General features: G+C 45.7%; 1 protein-coding gene across 4 annotated transcripts in view; it reads right to left on the bottom strand.

The window, feature by feature from the left end:
* Flvcr2 (feline leukemia virus subgroup C cellular receptor family, member 2) overlaps positions 1-12,922 on the bottom strand; it is a 52,290-nt gene extending 39,368 nt beyond the window's left edge. For 2 of the 4 annotated variants that reach the window (XM_013510128.1, XM_005414963.2), the window contains exon 1: positions 11,322-12,920. In XM_013510128.1, coding sequence (XP_013365582.1) covers positions 11,322-11,975 — 654 coding nt within the window. In that variant the 5' untranslated portion in view covers positions 11,976-12,920. Of the gene's footprint in view, positions 1-11,321 lie in introns of all 4 variants that reach the window. The other 2 variants (XM_013510129.1, XM_005414964.2) reach the window with 2 other exon arrangements.
* Between the last annotated feature and the right edge of the window lie 2,758 nt (positions 12,923-15,680).

Genomic DNA, 15,680 nt, shown 5'->3' with positions numbered 1-15,680 from the left:
AAGGCCCATCCTTTGGGTCTCCTCTAATGCCTAGGGTCTGTCCTTCCTTCCTTTCCTTTCTTTTCTTTTTCTTTTTCTCTTTTTCTTTCTTTCTTTCTTTCTTTCTTTCTTTCTTTCTTTCTTTCTTTCTTTCTTTCCTTCTTTCTTTCTTTCTTTCTTTCTTTTTTCTTTCTTTCTTCTTTCTTTCTTTTTTCTTTCACAGGGTCTCACTATGTAGTCTAGACTGGCCTCAGTGATCTTCCTGCCTCAGCCTCCTGAGTGCTGGGATGAATCTGCATTTTAATGAACACCCCAAATAGTTGTGATGCTGGAGGATTATGGACCAAGTTTTAGAGACTTGCTCTGATCTACATCTCCACCTCAATGGCCTCAGGGAAAGAGATCAGAAGACAATTCTAGAGCCAAGGTATGGAGGTACATGCCTGTAATTCCAGTACTCTTAAGAGGCTGAGGCAGAGGGATCACAAGTTTGAGCACAGCCGGGGCAATTTAGTGAGACCTTGTCTCAAAATGAGAAATGATAAAAAGGTCTAGCTCAGTACAAAGGCCCTGGGTTCAATCCTGTGTGTGTGTGTGTGTGTGTGTGTGTTTCTCAGCTGCTGATTGGATTCACTAGAGAGGCATGTGTTCTCATCAAGCTCCTCAATGGAGAACAGTTCCATGACTGTGCTCAAATGTGTAGCTCTATACACATGTCCAGCACCAAACAGGACAAAAGGTCTAAAGAGGTCTGAATTGCTCAAGGGGGTCACCCCTCCCAAAGAAACAGGATTGGCTTATTTTAACTTGGGTAACTTCTGGCCCCTCACTCTACATTTTTTCAGAAAAGATGGACACAGCAAATAGATTTGTGCCTAGGGGGCTGGCTGCCTCTAGAGGCCAGAAGCCATGTCAGTCCATCACTTTGAGCAAAGCCATACCCAAATCAGGAATCTCCAGGGGAGGGGTGAAAGAAGAAAAGGCAGTAAAGCAGTTCCCACCTTGCTTGGCTTGCAGGAACCTGCAGGACTATACAAGCTCCTGGAGCTGAAAAGGACTTGTGTTTGCCTCCTCTCTAGAGAAGGAAGCAGATGAAGACAAAGCACATCCTGTCTCATCATGAGGCTGGGACATACAACCCAAGCCCCAGAAAAACTAGGAAGGAAGTGAAATCCAGCCCCAGATCCTGTTCCCCCCTCCCCTGCAGACAGGTGTGCTGCAGCTGTCTTGCCCTCTTCCATCCTGCTTGGGCACCAGCACCCCACACGGTGTGCAGGTGAGAGGCTGAGCTCAGACAGATGTAGCAGCAGAGTGGCCAGGACCAGCAGGGTGCTCTCACCACTTCATGACTCAATGAAGAAAAAAGCCTCCAACTCTGCAGACCAGAGAAGCGAGATGCTTGATCGAGTTAAGCTTCGTCAGGAGGTCAGGAAAGAGAGAACACAGAAAAGAGTGAAAACACCAGCCTTCACCTTGACCCCATGGTTCTTTACCATCCCTGGTGGGGATCCCACCTTCACCTTTCAGTGCACATGGGGCTGACTGGTGTTGGTGGCTGGGCGCACTGACATGACAGGAAGGACCTCCCGTTAATGGCACTGCTGGGAAAAGATTGAGAACCAGGCGGAGAAAGTAGCTGTGCACACTGAAAAGCCTGTGCGCCCTTCCCTTCAGGACAGTCTTAGTTTCTCCTGCAGGCAGGAGACCCCACGTCTCACCATGAACAGCACCGTTCAGCACACCTTGGGTAAATAACAGCATTTCCCAGCACCTGCGCAGCTCCCAGCCTGAGCAGCTCCCTGGGAGACTCCTGGCTCTTATCACTGAGGACAAAGCAGAGTGTTTTCTGTTTGATGCATACGGCAAGTAAGCACTTGAGTGCTCCTTCCAGCAGAGGAAAAAGATTTCGAGTCATTTGAAGAAAATCCAGGCCTGCCCATTCTTTCCTCTAGCTACCCGAACTGTCAGCTGACCTATCACCTTAATCCTTTCAGGAGACGAAACCTGTTACTTTGTGCATCCAAATTCAAGCACCTGCCAAGCCCAAAGCCCTGCTCCAATCAGTCAGGTTCTGGCTCTGTGTTCAGTTTCCCACTTAGCAGTAAGAGGTGGCATGGGAGGATAAGAAAAGGGGAATATACAAACTGTCAGGGCCAAAGTGGGCAGGTACCAGGCCTGGGAAAGCCTCCCTCAGAGTGGAAGGCTGACAAGGGTGATGGAGGAGATGGGCAGGTCCTGAGACAGGAAAGCAGAAACAAAGATAGGTAGAAAGGAGACAAGGACAACTGGAATTTTAAAACTGTACTTTTCCCCAGGTGTGGTGGTGCATGCCTTTAATTAAACCACTGGGGAGGCTGAGACAGGAGGATACGGTGAGTTCAAGGCCAGCCTGAACTACATAGTGAGACCCTGTCTAAAAATAAATAAATAAAATAAATTGTACTTTTTACTTTTGTTTTTTTTTTTTTTTTTTTTTAACCAAGAATCAAACCCATGATCTCACGCTTGTGAGGCAGGCGCTGTGCCACTGAGCTGTATCCCTGGCCTGATTTCTGTGTTTAAATTGTACTTTTTTTGAGAAATGCAAATTAAAACAACACCGATATTCCATCTCACTGCAGAAAGAATGGCTATTATTGAGAGATCAATGAACAACAAATGCTGGCGAGGCTGTGGGGAAAAAGGAACCCTTCTCCACTGTTAATTGATACAATCAATATGAAAATCATTATGGAGATTCCTCAAAAGACTAAAACTAGAGGTTCCATTTCACCCAGCTGTTACCCTTCTTGATATCTTCCCAAAAGAGTTAAAAGCATCACACCACAGTGACACCTATGTTTACAGCAGTACAAGCACACCAATGTTTATAGGAGCACAATTTGTAACAGCTAAATTTTGGGAAAGGCCCAGATGCCCATCAACAAATGAATGGTTACAGAAGATGTAGTTTTTATATACAATGGAGAACTACTCTGTCATGAAGGATAAACTCGAGACATTTCTAGGTAAATGGATGCACCTTGAGATCATACTCATAAGTATAATAAATCCGACAGATATGTTTAAATACTGCATTGTTTCTCTTATGTGAGAAATTGAAAGGGTAAATAAGGACCAAAATGGATGATAGATAGCGGGAAGTAGGTAGAACATGTTCAAAAGGGAAGGGGAACAAAGGAGGGGAAGGGAAAGAAGGGAAAATAAAAAAGAGAATAGAAGGAAAAAATGGAACAAAGCTTTTGTAAGCAAGGAGGGGAAGAAGGGCTGAAGAGCAGGGAGGGGAATGGAGAAAAAAAAGAAGCAAGATATACCATGCGCTGGTACAAATTCCTCATGATGAATATAATCATTATGTATATCAAAAGTGTACCAATAAAATTAATCTAAAAAATAAAATTGTACTTTTAAGGAAATCTGTAGCTTCAGCACACAAAGTTATCCAAGGTAACAATGCCCTTTTCCCATTCAAACCCATTTGGAAACTCACTCCAAAAAAATACCTGAGTCTTTTTTTTTTTTTTTTTTTGACGGGGGGTACCTGGTATTGAATTCAGGACCTTGCGTTTGCCAGTCCTAAGAGTCTTAGAGACAGGATTTGCATCTGTAAATGGAGCCTGTGCTTTTCTTCCTATAGATACCCTCTGAATGCCTGTAACAGGAAGCTAGGTGCGGCTGTGCACACTTGTCATCCAAGTGTGTGGGGTAGGAGGGTCACAAGTTTGAGCCTGGTGTGGGCAACTTAGTGAGTTTTCAAGCCACTGTGTCAAAAAATAAAATAAAATAATGAAATAAAATAAAATAAAAAGGGTGAGGATGTAGTGTGAATGTGCTGGGTTCCACTCTGAGTACAGGCAAGGGGAGCAGCACTATTAAGTGAGCAGTTAAACTTCCATCGCATGCAAATAGTTTGCATTAAAACATTGTCCACCAAATGGGTGCCTGGACAGAGGGAAGGAACATATGTCCTAGATCACCCAGCAAGATACTCTCAGCAAGACCACAGGAAAACCCGCCAACTCAAAACCACTGCGCACCTCTCAAGAGCTCACCCTGAACGTGTACTTCTTTAATTCTGCCCACTATACCTTTCCAGTGCCTCACACTAACACAGCCTGCAATTCTGTGACATGCAACCTACCCCAGGTAGGATAAGCTGAGGTCTCCATCTACTCTTTAGGGGACCTCCTTGCTCTCTGTCTGTCCAATGGACAAGGTGTGTATGTGTGTGGGTGTGTATGTGTGTGTGTGTGTGTGTGTGTGTGTGTTGTTCTGTGGTGTGGTTAAACACACATAGTATAAAATTTTAATATTGCATTCAGGCATGGTGGCACACACCTGTAATCCCAGCACTCAGAAGGCCAAGGCAAGGGTATTGCTGAGTTTGAGGCCAGCTTGGGCTACACAGTGAGTTCAAACCCAGCCTGAACTACACAGTGAGTACCTGTTTCAAAAAGAGAAAACAAAACAAAATTTGAAATATTTTAACCATTTTAAACTACAAGGTTTAGCAGCATCAAGCACATTATTGTGCAGTCATCTCCTCCATCCAACTCCACATTTCTCATCTTCTCAAACTGAAACTTTGTAACCATTAAACAACGCTTTCCCATTTCCCCCAATCTCTTAGAAGCCACCATTGTATTTTGCCTCTATGCATCTGACTACTGTATGTAACTGAAGCATAAAAAGAAAAAAATTATTTAATCTTTGTCCCCATTCCTGGCAGAGCTCCCAAAAATCCCTGGAATTTCCTGAGTAATAGAAATAAATGTCTTGCGTTGTTCCTTAAAAAGCCCCTTTTCAAGACACCTGAGTTTATGCTGACAAGGTGACCTAGTTAAGGACACTCAGTAGTCTCAGACTGAAGCAATGACCTTTTCTAAGGAAAGATCAATTGATCAGAAAGTAGGAACTTCCTCCTGCCCTACTCTCTACCTCCAAGGAGCAAAGGGAGAAGTCCTAGAGATTAAGCTGGATAAAAAACTCTAGAACAATGAGTTTTAGCCTGCTCCTACTTGTTTGTTAAGTGTTCTGTACGGGATCAAGATCCTAGGCGTTTACTTAGTGCTTCTATAGGGGATTAAGAGCCCAGAGCTACCTAATCTGACATCTTGCCCTTATCACTCTCCAGAGGCTGAGTCTTACTTCTCAAACAGTGCATCTTCAAGCTTTTCCCCTCAGCCTGAAGGAAACAAGTGGCCCAGGCTTCCTGCTTCTGCCGGGACATCAGCCCTGACCAAAACATGGCCCCAAGCCATGCAGTCTCTTCCCGTGGATGCTCATGCTCGCTCCTGGTAGTGTCAAACCAAGTGCCAGTCAACTAGCCTCCCCTGGTAGCCAGTTGAAAATACGCCTTAGAAGATTGGTAAGGGCCAAGGTGTTGGCATTTTCTCTGAACTCCATGGGTGAGGAGAATCATCAGCCACTTTCACAGTGCTAGTCTAGTTTCCTCCCAGAACTGTGAGCCTCTGAACTTGTTTCCACCTGCTCAAAAGCTCTAACAGCTCTGGGTTGTGTTTTGTGTATCACGTGGTGGGAGGCAAAATGCTGCTGCCATTAGATACATGCTCTCTCCCATTCACTGGGACCACATCAAGCCGCTGTCATCTTTCCTAATCCCAACTCACTGTTTCTATGACCTGGTTGGGTCCCCAGGAACATTGGAGAAGATGGTCCCAGGCGTACTCCACTTGGATCATTACCAGACTTGTCTGGGTCTGCCCGCCTCTGCCTATTTGCTTTCCAGGGCACAATGGGCAGCCAGAGAGCAGTCAAGGAGCTGGCACTTTAGGTCCCAGGACAATGACACTAATGGATACAACAAAAGAATCTGCCTTCCCTCTCCAAACTTCACTAGGACCATGAAAGGCCTCTGGAATTCAGACCCCCGAGGATAATCCTGAACTTCAACATACCCGAGTGGCCAGGACTTTACAAGATGAGGCTGACCAGCACCACTGGAGCTTTGGCTCCTGAGTCAGTCTCAGCATCTCTGGGTGACATCTCTCAGCATCTCTGGGTGACAACCCATGACCAGCCCGCCCAGCAGGCGCAGTGTCCTCAACAGTCCTTTCCTGACACCCATCTTTGCCTTCCAGAAACTGACTGCTCCTGCTGAGTCACCACTCTTGCTCTAGACCTGCGTGTCCACCAGGCTATGGAGCACCACCCATGCCTCGCTAAATAGGAAACATGGTGATCTGCAAAGTCCTAAAGATGTAGCAAAGCCAAGATGGTGAGCTAGCACACTAGTAATTTTTATTACATTGATTACATGTTAGAATAATATTTGGGGCATATTGGGTTAAATAAAATATATTACTAAAACAAATTTCTCTTGATCTTTTTTTAAACACTTGCACTTTTAATCTGGATGCTAGAAAATTCAGTTATGTACTGGCTTGTGTATGTGGCTGGCACTGTATTTCTATTGGCTGGTGCTACTTTAGACAGCCAGTGGGAACTTCTCCAGGACTGGTTCTGCATTTTCCTTATAAGATTTCTGAGGGGTTGGGGATTTAGCTCAGTGGTAAAAGCGCCTGCCTGGCAAGCGCAAGGTCGTGAGTTTGGTTCCCGGTACCGGAGAAAAACCAAACCAAACCAAACCAAAACAAAACAAAACAACAAAAAAAAGATTTCTGTATTTTATTTAGCTTCAAAAGCAAATTGGTTCTCTCCTGCTTTATTTCTGGGTGACACAGTGCTGTGACCTGTAGAAAGGTCCATGGAGAGGTCCTTTCCCTCCTCTGTGCTGCAGACTGAAGCTGACCTTGAAGATCTTTCCTACCTCCTACATCTATCTTGTCCTGGACACCCAGATCTCAGCGTAACAGGAGGCTTCCTTGTGACTCTAGTGTAGTAACAATGTGTGCATGTCACTCAGAAGCCCACACAGATCATTTTCCCTTGAAACAATGCTGCAAGTGTTGCTAAAAAATACCAAGCTGTTACCACCTGGGAACAGCTGGTGGAAGCTTACCCAGAAAAGGGAAGAACTTCCATTGCAGTTTTGAACCACTTCTCTGCCTTTTGGCTAAGATCAAGTATAGTATTTGAGGTGGCCTGCCCTGCTGAGCTTCAGTAAGTCCTTATAACTAGCTTCTTCCCAGAGGCTTCTTTATCTTCTTCACTATGTAGAGTCCCTGTGCTAGGTTACAAGGGGCAGGATCAGCCTTCTAGCAGGAACTGCAAAAGGGAAGGCAAAGGCTAAGTCCCCAGATGAGAAGAAAAGACTGCTAAAAACTGTCATTACCAACAACCTTGAGCCACAAGAGTCAAGATTACAGCTTGAGAATTGCTATTTACTTATTTTGTAGACAGGGTCTCACTATGTATTTCAGGGTGGCCTTGCATTCGCTATGTAGCTCAGGCTGGCCTTGAACTCTTGGGGATGCCTCAGCCTTCCTGAGTGCTGGGATTACAGGCATGTGCCACCATGACAAGCCCTATTTTTTATTATTATATTACTATTATTATGATATTATTTATTTTTGAGGTCCTAGAGATCAAACCCAGAGCCTGGAACATACTCAGCAAGCACTTTACCACTGTGTTCTATACCTGGACACTTTCCTCTTTTTAACGCATTAGCTTTACACTGGCTGACTGACATGGGCTTTGGCGGTAGCATTAGGTTCACGTCTCTATTTTACTGCTCAATAGCTACAGGTTTCAGGATAAGATTGCTCCATTTACCTGGGTATAAATTCACTTATATGTAATAATGGGGACAATTCCACACACTTGAGATGTTGATCAGATTAAATTAAATAATGAGGAAAAAGCACCTTGCATTTTATAGGTATTTAATAGATATTACTTTCTTCCCCCTTCATCCTTTCCTTTAACAATTTGGCAAAGAAAATGTTGAAAAAAAAAAAAAAAACCTCCAAAAAAACTGAAAACAAATCTTGTATATGATGACCTGTTCTTGTCTTAATCCAAACCTTGGTGCCTGGTACAATTTTATAATCTGTTAGAGAAATTCTGTGAAGACTGAGATTAGCTTTATAGCCCTAACCTGGTCCCAGGCAAAAGGTACATGCTAGGTAAATGATTGTTACATGAATGAATGAATGTTGAATTTCACACAAGCAGAGGCTGGTTCATGTGTAGAATATACAAGAAGCATTAAGTCTGAATTAGAGCTGTGGGCTGGGGGTATAACTCAGTGGTACACACACACAAAAAGAATTGAATTAGAGCTGTGAAAGAAATATAAAAGTAGTCAGAATCAAAATTGGAGTTGTTCCTAGCGACCCTAACAACAACAAAAGCAAATAGAGCCAGGAGATGATGAAGGGGAGATTCTCACACACGATTGCCTAGTAATAACTATCATAAAGGACTCTGCAAGACCACAACATTAAAGCGGCTAACTTCACATGATACAAAAAAGTATTTCTACAAGACATCTGCCCAGCAATGGTTCAGTCTTGGACTGACAACACTTTTGTTATTAATCATTGTGGCCAAGCACTACTGTTTCCAAAATATCTAATATAAACCAAGCCTGGTGGCACATGTCTGTAATCTCAGCACACTGGGAAGCTCAGACAGGAAGATTTCAAGGTTGAGCCCAGCCTGTGCAACTTAGCAATTTAGGGAAAATCTGTCTCAAAAGTTTAAAAAAAGAAAAAAAGGGAGGGAGAGAGATTTGAAATGTAGCTCAGTGTGAAGACACTGAGTTTAATCCCCAGTCTGTTCAAATGGCTCAGTGAAATCTTCTGCCCAAGCTGGGAAACTCTAGGTGCTCTGTTAATATTCACCATTGCCATTCAACAGTGTTTACTGAGAAAAAGGTTGAAACACAGAGAAACAAACATATTCACCCCTCCATGAGGAAGCACAAGCAATTTGACTTCATAATGTTGTGCTTAGTAGAGGATTTAACCTGATAGATCAAACTAAATAGAAGACTCTATGATGCAAATTTACCCTGACAGGCTTTTTTTTTTAAGACAGGGTCTCACTGTATAGTTCAGACTGGCCTTGAACTCACTATATAGCCTAGCCTGGCCTCGAATTCACAACAATCCTCCTGCCTCAGCTTCCCTAGTGCTGGGATTACAGTGTGCACCACCCATGCATGGCTCAGCCAGGCTATTTTTAAATGCAGAATTCTTAACATTTCTTGACGTTGTTGGGGAATAACTATTCGTATTAAATTTTAAAGACATATTTAGCATTAAGTTCCTTCACAGGTGTGGGCGAAAGTGTGTGGAAACCTATTATTTGTGCTGTATGGATAACAAAAACAAGAGAAGTGTCAAATTTCTTATCTTAATGGTTCCAGGCCACCTGAGAAGTCTTTATGCAGTTAGCAATCCTGTCCTTGCCAAAGAGTAAGTGTGAGATGGCAGTGACTTTGTACGGGTCCTATCCTAGAAATACAATTTAACTCTCTGGAAGGTTGAAAGTTTCTACCCTAGACCCCCAAGTTTTACCATCCAGTGGAAATAATACACAATTGTGCCAAACCCACCAGCCCCCCTGCAATGAAGATGTTAAAATCCACAGTGATCCCATCTTTTTTGTTTGTTTTTTGAGGCAGGGTCTTCATATGGCCTTGAACTCATTCTATAACTCAAACTGGCCTTGAACTCATAGCCGTTCTTCTGCCTCAGCCTCCCAAGTGCTGGGATTAAACCAGGCATAATGGTACTTGCCTATAAATCCCCTCCCCAGAAAAAAATAAAACCAAACAAGTCAAGTGCTGGGATTATAGAGGTGTGCCACCATGCCTGGCAACATCATTTTAAAGGATATGGGATTGATAGATGCCATCCTCGGTACCTGTTTTTAAATTGTTCTGAACAAAAGATGCACTTAATTTCATCTCCAGGCCTTAATTCAATTTTCAAAACATTCAAACCCATTAGATACAAGGTATTGGAGGGATTTTTGTTGTTGTTGCTTCGTTATGTGACCTCCTGTTTGATTTCATTGATTACATTATTACCAAGTGCCAGAACTCACCAGCAGGAGGAAATGGGGCTCAAGTTTCTTTTGTAGTAGTAAAGATGAACAGAATGGAAATGTGCCTTTGGAGAAGTTTTGGAAACTTTCTATCTCCAATGAAAAAATTCCAAAGGATCCTCTTTCTAAATGAAATGAACAACTTAGAGAAAATAGGTCTATGAAAAAGAAGGGCTACTGGTCATTTTGCTAAACACACAGCAGAACCAAGTATGCTGGAAAGACGTGAGTCGAACCAGTGGCTCTGTTTTAAAGATGACCCCATAAGTATTTGCTCCAAACATTTGGGAGAAGCAATCAGATTCAAAATATGTCCATCTTTCTGGATCAGAACAGCAGTGAGATGGAAAGACTTTGCAAATTTCCTCCTGTTATGCTTTGCGTCTGGATGTCCCCGCAAAGCCTCATGCAGTCATTGGGAGGACTTCTAGAGTTTATGACTGGTCCAATGTCCAATGTGGAGACTATGGGTGTGAGTGCTACATTCACCCTGAAGTGGGTAGTTTGTATACAACGTAAGGGGAGGAAAGAGGCTGCTCACCACTGCTTTTCCCTTTTGCTCTCCTTGCTTTTGCTGTCTTCAACCACCATGAACGGTTGCTCCTCTGCCATGTGCAACCCTGCCTTGGAGGCAGCCAAGTATGGGCTGAAACCTCCATAAACTGTGAGCTAAATAAACCTTTCCTTTCTTAATTCTGGGTGTCAAGTATTTTGTCTCAGCAACAAGAGAGAAGTAACCAAGATACCTTCCAAAAAGAAAGAAAGAAAAATAATTAAGATATACCCTTATACCAGAAGCCTTCTTGGAAATTCAGGGCCAGATTTCTATTTCATTCTGCTGGACATGGCTCTAAACCCTAGGGAAAGAGTTTGGCACAACACACTGTTTCCACTGTCCTGGCTTCAACTGTGTGTAAAAGAAGGTAAAAATAGTGCCAAGAACCACCAGACCTAGTCCTGCAGCTCCATGCAGCACAGGGTATACAGCATTCTAGGACAGACAGTTGGTCCTGCTCAAAACACCTAATGACAGCAGAATAGTCTGCACAAGCTGATACAAGTCAGGGGAGAGACCATCAAAGCAGAACATACTTGAGAAGCATGCATTCTGGAGAATGAAAAGACCCCCTGCTTTTGGGCCTCAATTTTATCTTGCAATGTCACTGACAGTCACAATCACCCAACCACACTACTGGTCGCAGCAGCCGCAAAACCAGCTGTAGTCACAAAGGCTGTTGGTCACATTAGCACAGCCCCCACACAGGTGGGTCCAGCTGGCTTTGATCTCACCCCACTTGGTCCCACCCTGCAGGGTAGGACAGCATCTCCTTTCCGCACTGGTCCGCAGACTCACCACTCACCTGATTGCCAAAGACAGCTAGGGAGCAGGCCGTTGAAACTTCATTTGCTCCAAACCAGACCGAAGCAATGCGGGAGGGCATGCCCAGGATGAAGACCTGAGCCATGGAGCAGATGACCTGGCCCAGCACCGTGACGGGGAAGAGGTGGGGCTTCAGACTGCCCAGTTTCACCCAGGCCCCCAGGCAGTTGAGAGCAGAGCCGGTGAGAGCAATGGTGCGCAGACCGTATTTCTCCAGCAGCCAGGCCACGGGCAGGAGCAGCACGATGTAGGTTAGCATGTAGCACATGGACAGCCAGTCAATGGCAAAGGAACTGACCCCATAGAAGTTCATGAAGATGTTATTGATGGAACCATATTGGATCCACTGGAAGGCGTTGCACATGGAGTAGCAGCTGAACACCAGGACCACCGCCCAACGCCGCCTGCTCACCTTGATTACGCTAAGCTCCTCCGGGCTGGAGCTACTGGGTTGGGCCAAGCCACTGGGTTGGGCCAAGGTACTAGGGTAGGCCGAACTGCTGGGGTGGGCAGAGACGCTGGGGTGGATGGAGACGCTGGGGTGGGCCGAGATGCTGGGGTCCCCCTGGACCGCGTCGTAACTCTGTGCCGAGGTGTCATGGCGTTCCTTCTGGCTGGGACCCTCATTCACCATGACCACAGCCACTCCTGCAGCGCGAGGTGGTGCGCTTCCCGGCAGTCTGAAAGGGCTGGCGCTGGTCTCCTAGCGCGACGGGGCACTTACCCGGGAGCGCGACCCTGTTGCAAAGGAAATTGAGACCCAAAGCTGCGCCAAAGCAGCCACTGGAATTCCCTGAGCTCGCTAGAAAGCGCCTGCCCTCTCCCTTATCCTTGAGGATCCCAGTCCCCGCAGATGCCACGGCCGGCTCCTGGCTGTTCTTGCCTTGGGTAGTTGTTCTCCGTCCTACAAAAACTTAGCTCCTTTTCACGGTCACTTCGCCCGCTCGTTTCACTCCGGGGCGGACAGGGGCCTCGCCCCCTCGGGCGCACGTGACCGCCCGGTCCAGTCCGGGTCTGGTCGCTTCCCCACCCCACGCCCTCCGCCCGGTGTCCCCCGCCTTCTCGATCGCGGCAGGCCAGGCAGCGCAGTTGTTTCGCCACAGTTTGCTGGCTGCATTCCTCCCCTACGCCCTGGGCGCCATGGAAACCGCCCAGTTAACCCGGGCCCGGGCCGCGACCTTTAGATTCGTTTGCTCCAGCGAAGAGCGATCCCCTGCTGCCCGCGAGGTGTAGGTCCTTGGCGCGGTCCTCCGCTCCACAAGTGCAAGCAGAAACCCGGCGTCCCCGAAGGGCTCTGGAGAACCCGAGAAGGAGTCCCGATTCTGGGCCGGGCTTCTAACCTGGCTGTTTTCAGTGTAAAGAGACGTTTATGGATTTTTCTTCCGATCGCGCTTCTGAGTTAAATGAAGATGTAGAAAACTAGCTCCTTGCGCGGCTATCTCCGCGGACCTGTGCTTATCTTGGAGAACTCCTTGGTGAACTTAAGTCGCTCTGATAGTTCTTGATGGGCTCATTTGGCTTCCAAGGCGGACCCGAGGGTGAGAGAAGGGGAGTGAAACTTAACAAGCGGCCAGTGCGAGTGTCGCAAGGGTTTGCTCTGTGCCTGTTCTAGGTAGAGGTCTCTGCACCTTTGTAGAGCCAGGCTGCCACCTGCTGCTGTCAGCCTGTGCCAAAGGGTGAACCTTCAGCTGTCTCAGACTGAAAGCCAGGCTTGCAAGGCAGGGGTGACGGTTTGCACTCATGCCTTTCAGCCCTGGTGAGGAACAGTGGGGAAGAGCCCGGGGTTTTTCCTGGATCCAAACTCCAGGTCAGAGACCTCTAGGTGTGTAACTGTAGAACAAGGCACGCTGCCCCCTGCCCTGAACCCGAGTTTATAGAGCAGGGCTGATAGAATAGCTTCACAGGCATGAAGCTTGAGCAGGTTAACTCAGCACTTGGAAAACTCCTGACAGATCGTAGACATTCCGTGAGTGCTGGATGTCCTCACTCACAGCTGGAATTGGTGACACTGCGCTGCACGTGTGTAAGCCATCACCTCATTGAAGTATCACAGGAATTCTGTGATGTTATTACTATTGCTTGCTTTTTGGGGGCGTTGGGGAGTGCTGGGGCTTGAACCCAGAGCTTTGTGGATTCTGAGTACAGGCCACTCTAAGCTACACTCCCATGGTCTCACTGTCTGGATAACCTAACTGGGGCTCTTACAATTGAGGTGACTTCTTACTTAAGGTTACTGCTGACCTGAAGAACCATAGTTCTCCTTCCAGTCTGTACTCGTTGAAGCTCTAGTCCAGCTGTTCAAGGGCATTTGGTGGGCAGTAACCTAGGCATCATCTGGAAGGGAAGAATCCCAGGCCCACTCCAGAACTCCTGAATGAGAAGTTGCGTTTTAACAAGATCCCAAGTTTTATTTGCACATCACAGTTGGAGGACCAGTCGGTTCCATTGCCCAAGTAAGTTAACACTTTGAGGCAGTGGTTTCAACTTGGGGTGCATGTTAGACTCATGGGGGGTGCTTAACGTTTCACATGCAGGCCAGACCTCAAAACAGAATCTCAGAACCAGGCATGGTGGCACTTGTCTGTCTGTAATCCCAGCACTCAGGAAGCTAAGGCAAGAGGATCACTGTGAGATAGAGGCCGGCTTGGGCTACATAGTGAGTTTAAAGCCAGCCTGAACTACATAGTGAGAATCTGCCTCAACCACCCCTCTCAAACAAAACAAGAAACAGAATCCCTGAGGGTAGACAAGAGCAGTACATGTTACATCTTCACCCTAACATGGAGCCAAATTTGGTCATCCCTGGTGGGGTTAGAGCCACCAGTTCCCAGGAGCAGAAACTGGATTCACTAGTTGGGATAAGTGCCTAGAACTCTTTCTGGAGGCACCCACTTTTTGGTAGAAATAATAGGATCTTTTTAAAATTCATTTTGAGATAGGGTCTTGCTGTGTAGTTCAGGCTGGCCTTGAACTCTCTGTATAGCCCAGGCTGCCCTCAAACTTGCTACAATCTACCTGCCTCAGCCTCCTGAGTGCTGGGATTACAGGTGGGCACCATGTATGGCCAAAGATTCCATTATAATCAAAGATCCCAGAGAGATCACCGTGAATTCAAGGCCAGTCTGGGCTATATAGTAAGTTCAAGGTCAGCCTGAATTACAGAATGAGACCCTGTCTCAAAAAAAAAAAAAAAAAAAAGGAATACTTGAAGGGAGAATTGATGCTCATCTAAGAATTTTTGCACTTATTAACATTTTATCATGGCCTTCTCCCCAAAGTCTTCAGAATATATTCTTAACCTCATTTTACAGGTATGGAAAGTTAGGTTCAGAAAGTGGGCTGTGTTCCTCAGAGTCTCACAGCCAGTTAGCATCAGAACAAGCCACAGAGAGAAGAGTTTCCCTTCCACATGGTCTCTCCCATGTGCTCTTCTAGAGCAGGACTTAGTGTGATGACAAATCTCAAGGACCTAACCTGGGATTCAAGCACTTATTTGGGCCTGCTCTTTGTAGTGATGCAAATCAGATCCATTGTGAGCTCTGGCTTGGGTCCACTCAGATTTGGAGTTCGGTTCTGCCATTATTAGCTTTGAAATGTTGGGCAAGGTACTTAATCTTCCTATATCAAATGTGGATTGGACATAGGGGTGTCATGAGAATTAAACACGATAATGTGTATGTATTAGTTTCAAAAATAATAATTGTGGTGATATTCTAGCAGTAACCAGAATAATGCTGGTTCTTCGCTGGTCCCCCCAGTGGGTAGACAGCTATATGAATATTAGGTAGATATTACATAGAAGTATTATGTACTCAGCCACAGGGGGAAATATCAAGGATTTCTCCCTGAACAGGGGCTTTGGTTCTTACTTTTATTCCCACTGACTCTCTGGAAGCTGGGAGAAATCTTTGGCATTGAACTGAAGCATTCTCAGCTCTCTGCAGCATGATGCCAAAGTCCGCCCCCTGGTGGCTAATGGCAACTCCAAGCCCTAAGTCAAACTCTAGCACAAGGGGTGCACATGTGGGAGGTACCAAGCTTGTTGTGGGCAAAAGGAAGGTTAAATGCACTTGTAATGGCAATTTTGCCCTTACTGGTTTTTATGTGTAATTTGTATGTGTAACAACACATGCTCATCAATATTGTTTTCCTTATCTCTCACATTTCCTACAGATTTGTATATATCTTTGTATACCCTGGAACATTTAATGAGGTACACTATATAACACATGTCCTTAATATATATCCATAGATTTGAGCTAAATTACACATTTCCATGGAAGAGGAGATCTGACAGGCTTTCGGTGGGGGGGGAGAACTCATTTCATAAAAAGTTTTC

Source organism: Chinchilla lanigera, unplaced genomic scaffold (genome assembly GCF_000276665.1).
Source record: "Chinchilla lanigera isolate Chin_1 unplaced genomic scaffold, ChiLan1.0 scaffold00211, whole genome shotgun sequence".
NCBI classification, from domain to species: Eukaryota; Metazoa; Chordata; class Mammalia; order Rodentia; family Chinchillidae; genus Chinchilla; species Chinchilla lanigera.
This window is presented reverse-complemented; position numbering and strand designations above follow the sequence as displayed.